This window comes from Phaseolus vulgaris, chromosome 9 (genome assembly GCF_000499845.2).
Source record: "Phaseolus vulgaris cultivar G19833 chromosome 9, P. vulgaris v2.0, whole genome shotgun sequence".
Lineage (NCBI taxonomy): Eukaryota > Viridiplantae > Streptophyta > Magnoliopsida > Fabales > Fabaceae > Phaseolus > Phaseolus vulgaris.
The window spans coordinates 33,281,844-33,302,300 of record NC_023751.2 but is presented as its reverse complement, the minus strand read 5'-3'; the positions used below and the strand labels follow the sequence as shown (position 1 = coordinate 33,302,300).

Genomic DNA, 20,457 nt, shown 5'->3' with positions numbered 1-20,457 from the left:
CTATCTGAATTCTTCAGATTTTACCATGAGTTGATTGGCACTTATAAGATTTAAAAAATGATGTAAGGTTCTTGAATGACACTAACACCTATTTAAACTGAATCGTTTTCTTACAGTGATTAAAAAAAAATTAAAGTTCTATTATAAAATATTTAAGCATATTAATATCAAAAAACTAAATTAGATACAACAAAGGCAAGAAAAAAAAACACATATACTAAGCTCAGTTTGAAAAAAAAAATATACAAACCATCTTTTTAAACACTTATCATTATTTTCCTATTCCAAAATTACCTCCAATGTCTCAGATTTCTTTTTCTCTGTTAGAAAATTTAAATTAAAAAATTATATAAAAAAAGTTGGCTTTTGATTTTTAAACTTTAAGAAGTATATTTGTATTAGTATATTCAGATAAATTTTTGAAAGTCTATTTATATTCTGAAATTATGACTCTGGAAATATATGTTTCACATTTAGGACATAAAATGTTAAAGTTTATTTATATAGGTTTATGTCTGTGCTTTTATAATTCATAAGCACATTTGTTTCGTATCCTGAAAATAAAATTTTGGATCTGTTTGTATAGTTTCAGAATGTGTGAGATTTGGAATTGCAGTTCGAGAATATAAATATTAAATTTCAATAATTGACATTTGTTACGGATATATTATTTTATTAAAAGTAGTGTATAAATAAAAGGTAGTGTCAAAAAGTAATTCAAATGCATTTTTATCAAAATTAGAAAAGTGGATTAATTTTACATCCTAATTTTTTATTTTCGAAAGGATAATTTGAAATATAAAATTTATATTTCAAAATGAAAAAAATATTAATTTGATTGAACAAACTTCTTCAAAGACTTTTTTTATGTGTCTATGTGATACAATTTGCCTTAGTGTATCAATATATTATACCTGTTTTTATCATTATTATTATTCATAATTATTATATATGTAATCATAATATTTTTAAAGTTATAAACAATCTAAAAGACTCGAAACCAAGTCTCTAAACCAAGTCTATTGAGTGATTAAAAAAACTCAAACCAGTAAAGACAAGTTCTTTTATTAATATTAATAATTATTAATATTATTAACATTATTAATTACTAATATTATTAATTACTAATATTATTAATTACTAATATTATTAATTACTAATATTATTAATTATTAATATTATTACTATTATTAACTATTAATATTATTAATTATTAATATTATTAATTATTCCTATTCTAAAGTTAGTTAAAAAATACAGAGTCCGAAAATAATATTTTATTATTTATATTTTATATAAGGTAGATATAATTTATGAATTCTTCTAAGTCTCTTAATTAATAAAAATAATGACTTTAATAAGGATATCCACATCATTATGTTTACTAAGGACGTAATATTAATAATTAATAATATTATTAATTATTAATATTATTAATATTATTAGTTATTAATATTATCAATATGATTAGTTATTAATATTATTAATTACTGACATTATTAATTATTAATATTATTAATTATTACTATTATTAACTATTAATATTATTAATTATTCATATTTTAAAGTTGGTTAAAAAATACTTTGAAAATACTATTTTATTATTTACATTTTATAAAAAATTAAATTAAGGCAGATATTATTTATGAATTCTTCTAAATTAAACTTTTTTTTTCTTAATTAAGAAGAATGATGACTTTAATGAAGATGATCGTCCATCACTATATTAACTAAGGACACACTAAAATTATCAAAATCGTCATCATACTCACATTCGCTTGTTAACAACAAAAACGATAGTAAAAGAAATGCTGCACTTGGTTTCTTATAACCTATCAAGATTAATTTTGTCTAATTCATATATATAATTAGGGGTGACAATGACGGTTCGCATGTCCGCATAGAATATGTAAGCTGATTTTTCTTGTCAGCCCGCCTAAGAATTATTTATTAAAAAAATAATTTTTTAAATAAAATTTTTGATTTTTTTTTATTTAGATGCATTAGGTAAATGGTTTCATAATATTATTTTCATGAAACATGTATAGTAAGATGTTATTAAAAATTTCGGAATGTAAAATATAAGGTTACATGAAGAAAATATGGAAGTTTAAAAAATATATATATATATATATATTTTAAAATTATGCGGGTCAACCCGTTCCGCCCCACACTTGACCTGTACGGACTGCGGGTTATGCGGGACGGGCCTAAGCAGGCCAACGGGTTAAAATAAGCAATCCACCCTGCGTTTTTTTCAACGGTCCGCCCCATTTTGTCACCCCTATATCTGATGGGTTGAAAAACAAAATGCAAGAATAAAGATCGTCATCTTAATTTTATTGAAGAGTATGTCCTTGTTGATAATACATTTATTAAATCTTAGCTTAAAACATCCAAACGATATTCTTTCTCCTTTTTGAATAGTCTAGAAACATATATTTAATAGAGTGGGTATCCAACTTCCCGTTTCTTATAAGAGCAAAGACAACACAAGTGAAAATAGATATCATCTATGGACATCTTTGAAACTCTGACACTCAACAAGACACATGATAAGATAAGAGTTGAAATTGGCACACAAGATTCAGAAACACACAAATTGCATTTTAGAGTTGAAAGGAGAATAGAATATAATACTTTATTTGCAAAATAAAGGTGGAGGAACCATAAACCTCTCCAAAATACCAATATTACGCTAATCTAATAAATAATTGTTAAATTAAAGAGTTAAACACCCTTTTCATTACGTGCTCAGTTATAGCACAAACATTCACATAGAGACTAGATACGCATAATTATTAATATATTAATTGATAATAAAAATTTATATATATTAAATATGTTTCAATTTTTATTTGAAATAAAAATATATTTTTCATGTTAAAAATTAATTTTATAATTATAATAAATTTATACAATAAATTTAACTTTTTAAAAATTAACATATTTTTTTTATTTAAAATTATGTTTTAAAAATTTAATAAATATTTTTTTAATTGGTACTTTATTGATATGTTACGATATGTTACAAGCGTCAGTGTGTCCGATATTGTGTCAAAGTACTTTAAAAATTACTGCATTGTCAGAAAATGACACGTAACAGGCAAAAAAGAAAAATAAAATATTATTTTTTTCCATTCTGTCACACAAAAAGCGTTTCCGGAACACAAAATCCGTTTCAACCGCTTCCTCCTCTCATCTCGCCGTTTCCGCCGCCAGAACCACCGGACTCTGACGGCGATGTTCGGCGCGAAGTCCTTCGCAAACTTCTCCGCACTCCTTCACGCGCCTCCTCCAGGTAGCCGCTATAGGATGGAGTCACTTTCAATTACGGCTTCTTCGCGGAACCGCGAGGGAAAACGCTTATACTCTGTGTGTCTCTGTTCCGTTGACGCGACCACGTTAATGATGGTGGCGTTTTCTCCATCACGCCGTCCAGCGATTGCGACGTGGATACCTCGGGGAGAGCACCAATGGGAACTTGAGCGTTAAGTTGGAATGTCTCGAGGATTCAAGAACGGTCCCAAGTTTTTTCCGTTACGTTGTTACCGTTTTGTGTGTGCTTTGGTTTTGTGTTCGTGTGGTGAGGTTTTGTGCTGTATTGCACAGTGATGGATTCTTCGTCTCGTTTTTCGGTAAATGCTCGTAACTTTTTCCGTTACCGTTTTGTTGTTTCTGGGTTGTGTGTGCTTTAGTTTCGTGCTTTTGTGGTGTGGTTTTGTGTTGTTCTGTTTGTGGTTTGTTGGAGTTGCGTGAATACATGTGTTTGTGTTGTGTTGCGTTGCACATATTGATTCTTCTGAAAGAAGAGGGAGGATTTTGAAATTTGAACTAAAGAGGCGGTGGGGTTTTCAAGTTTGAGCCGTTTTTCTGACTTTGCTCCTTTAATGTATTGAATAAAACTGGCTTCGATGCATTTGGTTTGTTTTGTCACAAGATGGTGAAGTTGTCTCTAACAATTTTCCTTTGGTTGATACTAGCTACCAAATATGGGCCTCCCTTTTCTTCTTGTTGACATTTGTGCTTAGTTAATTGAAACTTTTTGAATTTGGCAAATGCTATGAGCCCCGTGGGAACATGGTAAAATCTAACAAGGAAAAGTATTAATTGAATACGAAAGTTTTTTATGTTACCAACTTTTAATGCTGCATTTTGTTTGAGAAGAATTCTAAATTCTCTTACATACCTCTACTTGCTTTGTATGGTAAGCATTTCTTATTTTTATGATTCTAAAACTAAGTGCATTTATTATTTCAGTTAATATTTTCTTTATAACATTTTAGGAAGATATATAAGGGCATTTCCATTGCTGGATCATATCTATGTTCATAAGTTTAAGACCTAAGTCTTATAAGAGGTTCACATTAAAGTATGTTGACATGACATAGAATTTAAGATCTTGAGTTATAAGAATAAAAAAAAATTGTTTTGAGAACATCAACAACCAAATACAACATCAAGTGTGGGTCTTAGAGCATCTTCATTACAGGGTCATAGTCATTAGTTTAAGACTTGGATCTTATAAGATTTACTCATTGGAGTATGTTGACATGATATAAAATTGAAGACCTTCGGTCATATTTGTCTTGAAAACATCAACTACTGAATAAAACATTAATTAAAGTGTGACTATTATGAGACTCTTCTATAGGAGTAAAAATTGCAAGGAGGTCTTAAAAGTAATATGGCACACTTAGACCCATAAAATATAAATTAAGACCTCGTATGATCACTGTTGCAATGGAGATAGCCTAACATTACTCTTTCACTAAATGCTTCTAATCTTATTTCTTAACAAGAGCTCATGGGAAATTCATTAACAGGATCAATTGTTGTATAAGATGAAGTAATATACTAATCCTAGAAGTACCAACTCATTCTGTCAAAATGTTTTGTTGATGTGATAAGACCATTCATATGAGTTAGTCTAGAGAAAAGACGCATTAGTGCTTTAAAACAGTAATGATGTTCCTATTTGTATCATATCTATGTTGAACACTTCGCATACTAGAGTTGGATATGGGGACTGATCCTCCCATTTAGGCCTGCATCCCCACTTTAAAAAATTCCGCCCACGTAGTTTGCACCTTAAATTGACTTTAACTTTTACAAACTGCATTCGCCCCACAAAATCTGCAGGCTAGACTGTGGTTGTGAGCCAGGTATAAAAGGCTCACATTCAAAATTTTACTAAAAAATGCAACTCGCACCTGGCCCACATCAATGTGGGTTTATGTGGGTAGTCTGTCAGTTCTTGCCCAAATACTTAGCTCTAACATCTACTTTAGGTACTACTAGTTGGTCCTCTCTTGATTTAGGATTTTTATCTTTAGTTAATGTATACCAATCATGTCTTGTGTTTTATAGAAATTGCCATATTTGTGTCTTTGTCATATTGAATAGGGGTCTTGTGTCTTATCTAAGCTTGGGTTTCATTAAAATCATGTTACTGGGTTTGCTGTTTAGCCCATTCTATTGAGGCCCATGAAGTACTTCAAAGCAAGTATTTAAAGGGAAAAAATCCCTCTCCCTTGCATATGTAATTGTACTTTCTTGGTTGTGAATCTTCAAGAAGGTTTTGATCTTTAGTAATGGCTTTAAGAGGTATGTATGATTTGCAATAAACTGCTCTCTGTCTGATGTTCTAGATATATACTATGTTTAACAGTTCATAATGAAATGGAAGAGATTTCCGGGTATGAAAGAGAACTAAAGGAGGCACTTTCTCTTGTTTGAATGTTCAAGTAAGAAAAGGATGGGGAGTTCTCTTTCCTTTGTTTCAGAGGTAAAATGAATTGAAGAGAAACTATTTCCCTTATTAAAGTATAGCTCTTGCTCAACTTCTCTGTTTAGCAGAAAAGGAAGGAAGGTAGAAGATATTGCAGTCATTTCCACTTGTTTGAGTGTTATAGTTAAACTAAGGGGAGATAATTTGAAGGAAAGATCTAGACGATTTTGATAAGGCAGCCAACCAAAGAATTGCATATAGAATCAGTAATTTTTTCTTGAAAACATTAACAATGGAGGAAGCCAGAGTCCTTGATTGTTTCCCTTCTGTAATTTAGGGTAAATTTATTGTCTATTTCTTAACCCTATAGTTTTTCTTAATCTGTTAACAGTCCTAAAATTTTGTTTCAAGTAAAACGTGAATTCCACCAAAGTTTGGTTCTAAATATCTCGTGATTAAGTTCTACTAGATTTAACTAAAGTAACATTTTCACTTAAACCAAACCTCATCAAGGTAAGTTCAGAAATTGATATAATTCGGGAGGGTAAATGTAATTTGTTGTCTAATTTGGAGTGGAAGAATTTCAGGCCTCCCCCTTCCTTTTCCTCCCTAAAATTTTGAAACATGGATATCGTAATTTTATATAATTAACATCTTCCCACAAATTACTGATCTTAATTACAAATATTTAGCTTTGATCTGTGTTAAATATCCAACACCATTGTATTGATTATGCTTGAAACAATCATTATTTACCTTGTAGGAATTGATGGGCATGCTGTATGTGAAGGTCCAATTGAGCAGGTGGTCAGAACAGAGACTAGAAAAGCTGAAGATTTATTGAAAAAATTGGATATTCTGGTGGGTTATACCTACTAGACTTATGTTTTTTAAGTCAAGTAAACATAGAGTATATTACACACACATCCCCTTAGGCAGTTTAAGAAGCCTTTGCAAACAACACATTATCTAGTTTTAGAAATTGTGTCACATTTTTCATATAATGTATATACTCCTTTGCATAACTTTCTCTGATACCCTTAATAAACAAACAACTAAATGCACGGCTTAGTTTAATATGAAACCGGAGGAGGTGTTCTCGGATGGTTCACAAACTTGAGACTTTGATGTAATTTACTAAGAATTTAATTGCAGTACATGGACTGTGTAAAGGTTACACTAATGTGCAATCAAGTATTTCTAAATAATTGAAAATTGTTTCCTTTTGTTTGTAATTACTTTAAAAGTCATGTCTAGGATGATTTCTAATTGGTTGACAGTGCAAAAATATTTATACTGATAGATATCAAAATTAAATTCCCTACTTATGGGATTAATTTTATATTTGGTTCCTCTTTTATGGCCTATATTGTTTGTCCTTTGATATTCTTCTGTTAGTCTGACATCTGATATTTAAGGTCAATGGCACATGATTTTTGGATGTCCCATAATAAATGGTTTAATTGGACATCAAAAGGACTACTGCGATGCGTAGGATTAAAAGCACAATTCAATGATTTTTTTTTGTTTCATTTTTATTATACGAGTTAAGCAATTTTAGTACTATATGTCATAGCAGGTCTTTTAAATGACCAATGATAAGATTTTTGGCACTTGAAAATCTTGCGCTGCATCTATTATTTCCATTTTGTAATTGAATCGCTTGAGTTGTTTAATTAGAAAAGTTGGAAGACTTGACTGGAACAATAGAATATTGTGAGACTAAAACCTCTGAATGGGACAGTAGCCTTCTTCCCAAAGGGGTGCCAATTTGAGGATGTTATATATAGTGGTACTTTTATTAGGAAATTAATTTATGTTATTGTACTATTTGAAATTTTATTTTCTTCCTTTTCAATCAACTGGATACAAGTTTTCTAATATTTTTATTTTAGCTCATGATATTGGCCTGCTATATATCTTTGACCTCATGTATTTTCTTCATTAATTATTGCTGATTGGCACTGTCTATATTTTTACCCTCACACTCTACTCTGTTTGGGTGTGTCTTGAACATTCTATAATGTACATAAAGTAAACTAACGTTCTTTAGTGTCCTCATGCAGAGTCCATCTTCGTCAATAAATTCAGCTCGTGGAATATTTTGCTCCCAGTCCCTGAATCTAAGGTCAATTAGTGCCATTGGATATGACATGGACTATACCTTGGTGCATTATAATGTGAAGGTAGTGATGAAATTATAGTGTCTAGATAATCTAAGAGTACTTGAATTTACTGCTTTTTAGAATTTGAGTTTAAGGCCTAACTCAATCTTGCAAAACTAACTTGTAAGGTGAGGATTGCTTAAGCACTATAATAATATTGATGGTATCTACAATTGATGTGAGATCTCAACTATGCTATATAATTTTATGAACCATTATAATTTAACTACTAAGCTTACGCATAAAACTGTAATGTTCACTTGTATTACATGTCATGCACATAAACAAAAACAATTACACGTAAACTTTGTAGTTTAAGAATTAGGTTATACAGACTGTGACTGGGGCATCACATGAGGTTTGTAATGAATGTTCTCTTTGGCATTTGTTAATGTACCTGTGCATGGTTACAGTGGTATTTTTCTCCATAGTATCCCAAGTCTCCAAGCTCTTTTTGTGTGGTGTTTGGAATATGTGAGATATTTGGATGGAGGTATTCAAAGCTCACGTCAGCATTATGCTTCTCATTGTTAATAAGGGTTATAAATTCAAATGAACAGTATATTTACCTTGAAATATTAACCATTTATATTTAAATTCTATTGGTAATGGGTCCTTGGGCATTACCTCTAGGTCTTTGTCTGTGTTAATTCTACTTTATCGGGTAATTAGCTCTCTGTGATTAAGCTCCTTAATGCATTACGCTTCTGAATATTGGGCCAGTGACCAAAGGCCAGAACCCTTTAGGTATATCTTGTATTATTAATTTTTACAATTTGGCACATGAGTAGTGGTACAAATTATTTTCTCCTCATGGTGCTTATTTTTTTTTTCCCCTAATTTGTGTTAACATCATTTTGCTTTGTACGTCAAATAAAAAGTATGAAAGAGGTTATTCTTGGTTGTTTTTTTAAACTATAGGTTGTTTACTGTATGTATCTTTGTAGTTGAACTTCTACTATATGGATGTGTCTTTTTAACAGGCTTGGGAAGGGCGGGCCTATCACTACTGTATGGAAAACCTCAAGAAATTGGGTTTCCCTGTGGATGGACTTACATTTGATCCAGACCTGGTAACATGTCATCTTTGGCAAGCTGAAGCATTTTGTGATTCATTGGATTGGATTAATATTATCTCTGTTTTTTCCAAGTGACATTTACATTCCTTTAAATTGTTCAGATTATTAGAGGCCTTGTAATAGATAAAGAGAAAGGAAATTTGGTTAAAGCTGATCAATTCGGTTATATAAAAAGAGCCATGCATGGAACCAAAATGTTATCTACTCGTGCTGTGAGGTAAGTGTCTGAATTTTGATTATAGAAATTCATAGTCTTCTTTCCAATTTGTTATATAAATAAACCCTGCAACCAGTACCAACTTGTTAAAGTAGGTACCATTTTAAGAGATAATGATTCTATGGTAATGCTTTGTTATCATCTATGGAAGTTATCGGTGAACATTGGAAGTTATCATCATGTATTCAGTCTTATTGAAGTCAATGTATACCTAGGTTCACTGGTTCAGTGTCCCATTCTTTAAAATGAGTTAACGCACTACTTGTGCATCTTAGATAATCATATGGATCAACTACTGTTTCTGTTATAAAATGATAGAACCAACTCATAAAGATATAATGAAAAACACAAGAAAACAAAGAACTTTATTGTCTCCACTGTAACTTTCTTCCACTGTTTGCAATAGTTTCCACCAAGATCCACTGTTTCTAGTGTGGAATACTGTAGTTATCTAATGAAAACTATCCAAGGTTGATTGACAGATGGAGATTATGGAGAGCTAAGGAAGTCCACATAGCAGTATTGCAACTCTTCATCAATGTAGCTCAATAGCAGCTTCTTTGTAATTGAGTTCGATACTGGAGTCTCATTTCCCTATGTTGCCAAGTTTTAGTCTGGTGGTTCAGGTGGTGGTAGTAAGGTGACTAGCTTATTCAAGACCCACCCTTTCCTTGTTGCAGCTGATTTCTTCCCTTTTCAACATCAGCAATGTATGGATGCCATCATCAACACAATGGCCACTGATGCTAAGGCTACCCTAGAAAAATAACCCTTTTTGCTGCTTTCTTTGTTGTTTATTTGATTCTTCCTTCGTTTTCTCCTTGCAATGTTCTTTGTTGGTTTCTTGGATCCTGGTTTCGTGGATCCAATCCTTGTTCTTCAGAATTTCTATTTTAGTTTTTGGTATGAGGTTTCCTCCATACTAAAAAGCCATAAATTTTGGTTGTCTCTAAAGCTAAAGCCATAGAAAGCCATATATTGAAAATCATCTAACAATCTTGCTCTTCAGGTTTTTAATCTTGAAGATACCCCGAACCTTTGGTTGTAACAACTTGAACAAACCTTCTCAAAGGGAAAAAAAGTGTAGCATTTTGGTTGCTTTTTTTCAAGAAAACCACCAATTGAGAGTGTTTCCTCTCATTTCCATCCAAACCAAAGATAAATTTTCCTCCACACACTTCTAAAACCATCAAATAACTTATTTAAATTGATCAACCACCAATAGGCATTCACCATCACATCAAATATGGGAAATCATGCTATCAAATATTGGACTTACTTTTAGTACCCCACGACTCCTATGATTAGAGATGTAAATGGGTTTTAGTATATAAGTTAGTAACAAGCAGAATAAGATCTGGAAAGGGGTCTGGGTTAATGTTATTAGAAGTATATGGGACCAAAGGAATCTGATTACCTTTCAACAAGGGGTAGTAGATGCAGAGGAGATATTCCAGAGGGCCCAACTTAAGTCTTGGTTGTGGCTGAAGAATAAAGCCCATTCGTTTTCTTATTCTTTTACAGATTGGGTTTTCAACCCAATTATCTGCATTAAAAGCTGCTAATGTTTCCTGGTTTTGGGTCTCCTGAAGAAGCTGGTTTATCTGGTTGGTATCATGTGAAGGTTATGGTTCGGTTGGAACCTGTGATGGTGATGGAGTGAATCCCTTAGGGGTTAGCTGCTGTTACCTGTATTGGGGTTGGTCTTCAATCATCTTTTGCAGGAACATGAAGCATCTTTATAAAGGAGTCATAACACGGGAACAGCTGTTTTGTGGTGGCAGGGTGGTCTTCTTGCAGTTTCTGGAGTCACAGGGCGTGCTTAGATCAAGGTTGGATGCTTTGGGGGGGTCGGTGAAGGAATGAAGGTTTCAATTGGAGAGGGTGTGATTAGAAGGGTGCCGTGGGGAGCTGCGTGGAAAACTGGTGAAGAGTGTTAGGATTTTTTAGGTGTTGTTGTGCTGTTCTTTGGAGTGCAGTTGGGTGTTGGGTGCTGTTATTTTATTGGTTCTTTCATTTGGTTCTTTTATAAGTGCTGGTTTGGGTTTGGCATTCCCTTTTGTAGGTTTAGGTTTTTGGTTATACTTTCTTTTGTGGAAGTGTAACTTTGTGGCTGTGGTACACGGGTTGGGATACCCCTTAAGTATCCCCTTAATTTTATTCATTTATTGTTGATAAAAAAAAAAGTATATAAATGAGTGAAAACTTAACCTTGCAAGTCAATTTTGTAAGATTGAGTTATAGTAGTTTACTTTCTAAGATGGTATTAGGGTCTATCCTAGCATTATCATATCACCTGTCATTGGACCACCTTTAAATAGCTAGTCTCACGCTAGAGATGTCTAGAAATATGTCAAAATTATAGTATATAAGCGAGTGCAAACTTCACTTTACAAGTCATCTTTGCAAGATTGGATTTCCACTTTCTAAGAGATACCATTTGATAAAACCAACTAGTAAAAGAGAGATAAATGAATAAACATTCAAAAAACTAAGAGTTTTTAGTATCTTCCCACTTACTCACTGTTATAGGATATCCATTCACCTATTTGAGTTAAAGTTTTGTAGGCTCTATTTTATGAGAGAATATCCTATATAATTATTCATATTATATATTTAATTATTAGTTCAAATTCGTTTTCTATATTTATTGGTTACGTTTAGACTATACAACCTTATTAGTGCTAGTATTTTGAAATCAATTTAATAGTTTAAGTTTTCCCTTTATTTTACCTAATTTTATGTGTGTGGAAGGGAGATATATGGGATAGAACTAGTGGACTTGCGGCTAGAGGGTCGATGGGTGTTTCTCAGCACATTCTTCTCTATGTCGGAAGCTGTGGCTTATATGCAGGTACGAGTCAATTGCTATTGAAAATCTCTTAAATTTTGTTGTAGTTGTATTCATCTACAAATTGTGTAGTAGCATTTTGATCTTAGTTTATTTGTTCTTTTCAAATTCTAACAAAGGGTGATATGTGTTTGTTTCTTAAAATTTGAGAGTTGTTACTTGTTAAGAGTAAAAATGTTTTAGTATGCATATAAGCTTGGCCATATGTCCCCAGTAATATAAATGTGTCACTACACATTGTAGTGTATCTTGTTGCAGTTTACTGATACTTCTCTATATTCTTCTTCCCTCCCTCTGTTTACGTGGTATCTAGAATCGGGTAGGGTTTAGACCAATTGTCAACAATTTCTCTCCATAGTCTTAAAAAACAAGCAACCAATAGCCTTAGAGGAGGCCAACCAAGACTATTGGGGTGTTGAACAGGTTTTTGGTGGTTTGAACATTATTCAAATTGTAGAAAACGGAGATATAATTTTTTTAGGAGTGGGGAGTGTGCTTTTTTGCTATAAATGATGGGGATAGAGGTTTTTTTTTTTGTCACGCAAGTAAATATCAATTGCTTGTCATTGTTTGTGGTGTTTTGGGTGCTTTTCAAGGTGTTATGGTGTAACCTAGTGAGAATTTTGGATCAGAATTTATGTTCAACTATTGTGTTGTGAAATACCAACTAGGCAATTCCAAGGAGCAGACTATAGAGGTATTTACTATTTCCTTCAATCTCACTGATATTGAGCTTGATGGGGAACTATGCGAAATAGAAGTATTTGGTAGGCTTGTGGGATGGCAAAGAAGATTATTTGACATAAACATCTCCAAATGAGTCAAAAGTAGCAGCGATAGTACGAAGGGAAAACAGATCCTAGCCTTCTCAAATTTTGTTGTAGATAGTCTCAATTCGTAAAAATTGGCTTTTGTTCCACTTCCAACTTTGGAGAATGGTGACTCAAAAGAAACTTATAGGCTTGAGTTTTCATTTCGGTCTTGGTTCATAGTATGAGGTGGTCCAATCTCATCTTGTCCATTTAGTAGGTAGATAATCTTAGAGATGTCCTTTCTTAAATTATATGGCCCACCTTTTAAGGATCACTCTTTATTCTCGAAGGTGAATAACATATTCATTAAATTGTTTTGTAACCTTTGTTCTTGGTGGACAAGGTTGTTAAAATCGAGATTATGGTTAGAACTTTGAAGGGCTCACAAAAATCATAATCATGGGATCGAAACACAAATTATTGATTTTATTTTCTATAAAAGTATGATATATATATGTACCATATATACATATATTTCAGGTTAACATTAATTTTTCCTCTAATATACACACGTGATGATTACTAAAGATCAAACACGTGCTGAATTATATTAACCATTAATGGAGATCAAATAAAATTAACAGAATTAAAGAACTGTAGTAAGAATGTAGTTTTTTTTTTATTATACTAAAACGAAATATGTCAATACTTCTTGTCCTGAACCGATTATTTACCCAAATACAAATGCAAACATTACTAATTTAGTATATTCTAATTGTAATTTCTCAAATTTCAAGTTCTTGCCATGTCAAATGTGCTCGAGTTACGTTCACATCCTAAAGAACTACATGTCAAATTAAGTACTCAAATGGCAAGCCTTTGAAGCTACGAATGTTGATCTCCATAAGACTCCCATCAAGCTGCTGGAGTCTTTTTCCCAATTGCCTTAATAGCCAAGGAGTTGCCAAACCACTTTTCTTGGTTCTTGAAACCTTCCAGTTGGAAATCAATCAAGAGTTGCTCCTTAGGTTCTACCACCATCATTTGTATACATTGCTGCAGGTCAATTTTAACTTCTATATCAACTTTAAAATTAGGAGAATATTGCGATTTAGGATTCAGAAAATAGTTCGCAGCATGCAAAAGCCTATGGAGTTTGTTGTCCCACCTTTCATCAATAATATTCCACAGATCTTCATAACTAAAAGTAGAAGAATAATAATTTGAATAATGTTGTTGAGTTTCTAAGAAGTCAAATCTAATGATAAAATAAATTTCAATTTGGAGATTAGTAAATTAGCTACCTTGTCACCAATAAATTCTTTATGTATCTTTTCTTCAAATTCACTGCCTTGTCCCATGGTTGGTTTATCATCATAATCTACCATTTTATGAACTTGCAATTATATGAAATGCAGATAGTTATAATCTACAATATGATATTAAGTGTGCTAGCTATTAGAAGCTGTAAGAAAATTCTAGCGATCTCTTTCTAATCTTTACTTTAGGGTTAGGGTTCTCTATAAGTAGAGGTTCTTGTACAGTTTGAAATCAATGTGTGAGTGGTTTTCATGTAAGCAAGGAGATGCAGAAGCAAAACTTCGTCGATGAAATGAGTTTGTGAGTGCGAATGTTTTCCAGTGAATAAGGAGAAGTGGAAAGAAAATTCGTTGTCATTAGTCTTTGAGTGCCACTCCAATGACTTGGGTATTATTTTAATTGATTTTGGGTTTTATTTTAATTAAACCGCATTCACCTAAGAAGATGAATCGGCGAACAATGTGAATTTTTTATTGCCTTAATTTTTAATTGAGTTTAGGTTTTATTTTAACATAAACCCCATTCACCCAAGAAGGTGAATTGATGCAGCGGAAAACACACCGAGAAATGCTGATCCACACGATTCAGCAAGTTTGCTCGATGATCTGTGCGATTTTACTATGCCACGATCACGATTTCAATGTGCCACAATCATTGTGCAAGCTTGTAGGATAGAACGATCTTACAATTCACAATTTTAACTACGTTGTTGGTGGGTTTATATTATGAAGATGCATCTTGGGGAATCTATGGCTCATTTAAAGGCATGCGTTGTTGCGAACAAGTATGCTCTCAAACTTATGGAGTTGATTATTTTGATGCTTTTCTCGTATTACTAGGCTTTCCTTTGTTCATATTCTTTAATCTTTTGTTGTTAAGCATCATGGACCAATTTTCCAATTAGATGCGAAGAAAGGTTCATTGCATGGTGACTAATAACAGGCAATGTGTATGAAGCAATGATAACCACTTATTGTGTATGTTTTTTCAGACAAAACTAAGCTTCCTCTAATGTAATATAAAGGTTAACCTAGGTCGAATTCCCAAAGACAAATTTCATATATGTCCATTGTTTTATATTCTCCTTAAACAAATTAAGGTTCGGGGAAGATTTGAATGAACAAAATTGCATCAAACATAAATGCAAAAGCGATGAACAGTAAAGAAAATATAATTGAGTAAAAGGACTGACAGAAAGCTGTAAAAATTGAAATTGAAAACTAATGTAGATAAAAAAAACTAGAACTAAAATGATAGAAAAATGAAGGTGCACTAACGAATAAAAAATAGAGCAGTATTAGACGGTTCAAATGAAACTACACTAGACGATTAAAGTAATGCATGAATGTAAAAGCGAATTAAAACTATAATTTGAATTTAGAACAAGTAAAACACTCATGAACAAGAAAAATGAAGGTGCACTAACGAATAAAAAATAGAGCAGTATTAGACGGTTCAAATGAAACTACACTAGACGATTAAAGTAATGCATGAATGTAAAAGCGAATTAAAACTATAATTTGAATTTAGAACAAGTAAAACACTCATGAATTTGTAAAGGATGAAAACTAAGTACAACTACCAGACTGTCTAATGGACAATCATCTACTAGATCGTCTAATAGTTGTACCAATGCAAAACTAAGCATTTAATGAAAATATAAAAGATAGGAATGTAAGACTTCATAAATGTAAACGAGAGTAATTGTAAACAACATAAATTGAAAGGAAACAATAAAATTCTTCAAAGCAAGAAAACTGTAACAAAGACCGTCTAATGAACTAAAATTGTAAAACTTGGAATAGAAAAAAAGATCAGGACTGGAATTGAAATTGCAATTGAAATGAACTGAAATTGAGATGTATTAAGTGCAGAAACTGAAAAGGAGAATTTCATTCGAGAAACGCGCAATAGTCATTTGAAACCATGGTTAAGTTATCTTCAACTTTGAATCTAGGAAACCCAAATATGGATTCCTTTTCTAATGAAGAAAACACAGAATCAATCGGTTTGTATATTCAAAGAAAGCAGTTCTTAATCAAGAACTGAATTCTAAAACGATTTCAAAGTAGAAAAACAACTTGAACAGAGCATCATCTAACACATTTTCAAATTTGTTGTTACCCATTTCAAGAATTTAATTACCTTCCAAATGTAAAGTTGCAGTAATCGAAAGTGGTAAAGAAAAGTAGACGACGAGAAAGTTGAACTCGAATTGATAGAAATTGAATTGCATAAAACTGTAATAGAAAACTAACTAACTACCATCTACTCTTAAGTGAGTGTAAGTGTAAGTAAATGACCGTATCTCTCTTAATTCGTGGCTATAGTTCCCTATTTATAAGGTTTTGTAACTACGAATGGATGGGCCTAAACTAAAACAAAAATTGGGCCCATTGAAAATCTATTACACATATACTAGATTGTCTTCTAGCTCCTAGACTATCTAACTGTCAAATGCCTTTTGTTCGGCAGATTAGATAGAGTTATTCCTATTAGCTTAGCATTTCCAATCTTCATGGTCTTATTGTCTTCATTGAAGCTCCAAAATTTAGGAATCTACTACAACAAAGATCAGCTCAAAAGGATATGATAATTGAATCAACTGATCAGACGGTCTAATCAAAATTTTAGCTGAAAAATACAGTTTTTATACAAGATTTGTTACAACTCTATTTTTCTATAGAAAATGCAAATCGATGCTAACAATAATAAATAAGATAGATAAAAAGGCTTAGGGAATACAATAAGCCTAACAAAACATGAACAAATCAAGTGTTATCAAGCAACCACCTAGGTTTGTTGCTTAGTGGGAGTATGAGAAGGTTTGGTGCTTAAAGAAGTCATTATAGCAACCGCTTATATCTTCGTTTAGGGTTTAGGGTTTACAGGTAGATAGATCTAATAAATTGGCTATTGCATTTGGATAAAATAAATGAATGAGTTATTTATGAATACTTGTCCTGTGAAACTATGGTGTATAAGCCAAGCTTCAGTATGTATCACATCAAACTCAGTTTCCATGAACGAACAAAACATATCAAGATTGGTTGACACTTCTTTCGAGAGGACAACAATATCTTATATTTACTTCCTATGTTAAGATAGGCAACCAACTAGCAAATGTATTTACCAAAGCTTTAAATGGGGTGTTAGTGATCTATTTCTAACATCTATGCTCCAACATGGGGGGGAAGGTTAGAAATTTTTGTTAAGCATAAGTGGTTTTAGTATGTATATGGACCTACCCCATTTGCTTGTACATACTTAACCTAGTAATATACATATGAAGGTTATCATATATTGTAGTCTATCCAATTACAGTTTTCTCATACTTTTCTCTCTCTCTACACTACCATATCTATGAATCCTTGTTGTTTAGTGGAAACGAAAAACCACCTAGGGATTCTAACTTTTTAATTCTTTCAAGTAGTTGATAGATCCAAATGATATTTTGAAATATTAAGATGTGTTTTAAGATGAAGCAACTCCAGCAAGCAACTGTAGTCTAGTTTATTCTTGTCTTGTGACTAACAAGTTGTCTATATTGTAAGCATCTATTTTACACATTCCACTTTTAATCCGATTCAAAGTTTGTTGGGATGGAATGAGACTTTATTGATGAGATGTGATTAATTTTAGATGGTGGACATATTGGATGATGGGGTTATACCAGCCAATCTTGGCCCCTTTGACTATAAAGGGCTTTATAAGGTAGTGTGCCCATATCTTGATAAAATTATATTAAGTAAAAATATTCTTTTTTTCACCTTTGACTTGACTTTCAGGCTATGGGAGTAGCCCTTGTCGCGGCACATGTAGAAGGTCGCCTCAAGGTGATAAGATACACATGTTGGAAGATGTATTTAGGTTGTGCTTTATGTGATCCTATTAACATATTGTATTTATCTAGAGTGATATTATGTCAAACCCTGAACAATATGTGGAGCTTGATCCGGAACTGCCCTTCACACTTTTGGATCAAAAGGAGGTATTACTTATATTATGTTTATCATTGTGTTGCATTGCAGGTAATATGCTTCTACTCCTTACTTTGTTGTCTTTGTGAAACAGGCAGGAAAAAAGCTTGTGCTTATTACCAATTCAGATTATCATTATACAGACAAAATGATGCATTATTCCTTTAATAGATTCCTTCCTGGTGAGATGGGTTGGCGAGATTTATTTGACATTGTAAGTTCTTGGACATTATAAATGCAATATGAAGTTACCCTCTTGATTGTGGAGGAATAAAAGATACCATTTTTTTTAACTGTTGAAATAAACCTGGCATAACTTGATATGGCTCTTGTTCATGAGTAGATAGTTGTCTCAGCAAACAAACCAGAATTCTTCCAGATGTCACACCCCATGTATGAGCTGGTGACAAATGAGGGTTTGATGCGTCCATGCTTTAAGGCTCAAATTGGTAGGTGCTCCCTGTGTCCCACATAGTATGTTTCATTGCCTTTCAACAAGTGTAAATTATTCTTTTTTTTTTATAAAGAGCATCACATGTGACTTCAAACTTTTCTTTTATTGTTTAAAATATCAAATCAATAATTTTATCTAGAACATAATTCCTTGCTCTCAAGTTTGAAAGAGAATAAATTATTTTTTATTATTTCTTATTACATACATTATATATATATATATATATACACACACACACATAGATGAGTTGGGTATTTTTGGAAATAAACAACTCCTACTGTAATAAACAGAATCCTCAGATTGTGGCACTGTTATGCTAGAAATAAAAACAAGATACAACAAAATATTCAACATGAAAACATAACATACAAAATTAAAACTAATAAGAATAAAATCTAGAACTTCTTAAAAAGCTGGTGAATAAGTATTCTCCATTCCTAGCTTGGATGTAATTCTCTCAAAGTTGTTGCTGTTCAACCCCTTGGTGAGTATGTCTGCAAGTTGTCCTTGAGTAGACACATATGGAGTGCAAATCATGCCACTGTCAAGTTTTTCACTGATAAATATCTGTCCACTTCAATATGTTTAGTTCTATCATGTTGTACTAGGTTGTGAGCTATGGTAATGGCAGATTTATTGTCACAATAGAGCTTTATAGGTCCATTCCACTTTATCTTCAAGTCTTTCAATATAATCTCCAGCCATAACAGCTCACATATTCCTTGATCAATGAGTACGTTGTTTGGGTCTTGTACCCTATCCATGAACAGTAAGTTCATTCAATATCACTAGCTTTGTGTCTCAAGGTAATTGGATTCTTCATTTTGGGGCAATTGCTCACATGACCCCATTTTCTATGTTCTCCAATACGTATTTCAAAAGGACTAGAAAACAACTCATTACAATTGCAAATGGTAATAGTGTTCCTGTATACGGATTTCAAAATATAACTTTAGAATCATCTATTGTATTGAAGAATGTTTTGTATGTGCTATAGTTGACCAATAGTCTTATCTTTCTCCATAAACATACAAAAGATTTGATATAGATGAAATATATTTCTGAGATATCTTACAAATGTGATTACAGTCTCTATTTATAGACTGTTTTACAACCTAATTAAAGAAAGAAATAATAGGCAATGAAAGCCAGAAATAATGAGTGTTTAAAGCTGTACAAATCAAATAAAATCAAATCACTAACAAATCTGTCCTAATAAATATAAAATGGAATCTGCACTTAATTATAACATAATTCTCCTGATTATGCAACACTCCCCCTCAAGTTGGTGAATGTATATCTATCATTCCCAACTTGCAAGTAAGATCTTCGAATTGTTTTGTGGGAAGTCCCTTAGTAAACATATCTGCCAATTGGAGTCTTGAAGGGATGTACTCAGTGGCTATAAGACCATCATCCAACTTCTCTTTAATAAAGTGTCGGTCTATCTCTACGTGCTTTGTTCGATCATGTTGAACCGGATTGTGTGCAATACTGATAGCGGACTTATTATCACATGCCAAACCCATAGGAGCTTCATATTTTATTTTTAGGTCATCAAGTATGATCTTCATCCATAAGAGTTCACACACCCCTTGAGCCATGGCTCTAAATTCTGCCTCTGCACTTGATCTTGCAACTACATTTTGCTTCTTGCTCCTCCATGTCACCAGATTTCCACCCAAGAACATGCAGTAGCCTGTGGTGGATCTCCTATCAACAATCGATCCTGCATAGCCAGCATCAGTATATACTTTCATGGATAAGTTTTCCCCCTTTTTGAATAGCAATCCTTTTCCTGGAGAGGCTTTTAAGTACTGAATAATTTTATCTACTGCCTGCAAGTGTCTTTCTCTTGGATCATGCATAAATTGACTAACCACACTAACTGCATAGGCTATATCTGGC

At 32.5% G+C, this 20,457-nt stretch overlaps 1 protein-coding gene across 6 annotated transcripts in view; it reads left to right on the top strand.

The window, feature by feature from the left end:
- Positions 1-3,094: 3,094 nt before the first annotated feature.
- Positions 3,095-20,457, top strand: part of LOC137823127 (uncharacterized) — a 44,363-nt gene continuing 27,000 nt past the window's right edge. For 2 of the 6 annotated variants that reach the window (XM_068628263.1, XM_068628268.1), the window contains exons 1-10: positions 3,183-3,638; positions 7,798-7,917; positions 8,880-8,969; positions 9,077-9,192; positions 11,947-12,046; positions 17,758-17,829; positions 17,904-17,951; positions 18,029-18,106; positions 18,190-18,309; positions 18,439-18,544. In XM_068628263.1, the coding sequence (XP_068484364.1) occupies positions 3,615-3,638; positions 7,798-7,917; positions 8,880-8,969; positions 9,077-9,192; positions 11,947-12,046; positions 17,758-17,829; positions 17,904-17,951; positions 18,029-18,106; positions 18,190-18,309; positions 18,439-18,544 (874 nt within the window). In that variant the 5' untranslated portion in view covers positions 3,183-3,614. Of the gene's footprint in view, positions 3,639-5,670; positions 5,789-6,494; positions 6,593-7,784; positions 7,918-8,879; positions 8,970-9,076; positions 9,193-11,946; positions 12,047-17,757; positions 17,830-17,903; positions 17,952-18,028; positions 18,107-18,189; positions 18,310-18,438; positions 18,545-20,457 lie in introns of those variants that run through there. The other 4 variants (XM_068628265.1, XM_068628264.1, XM_068628266.1 and 1 more) reach the window with 4 other exon arrangements.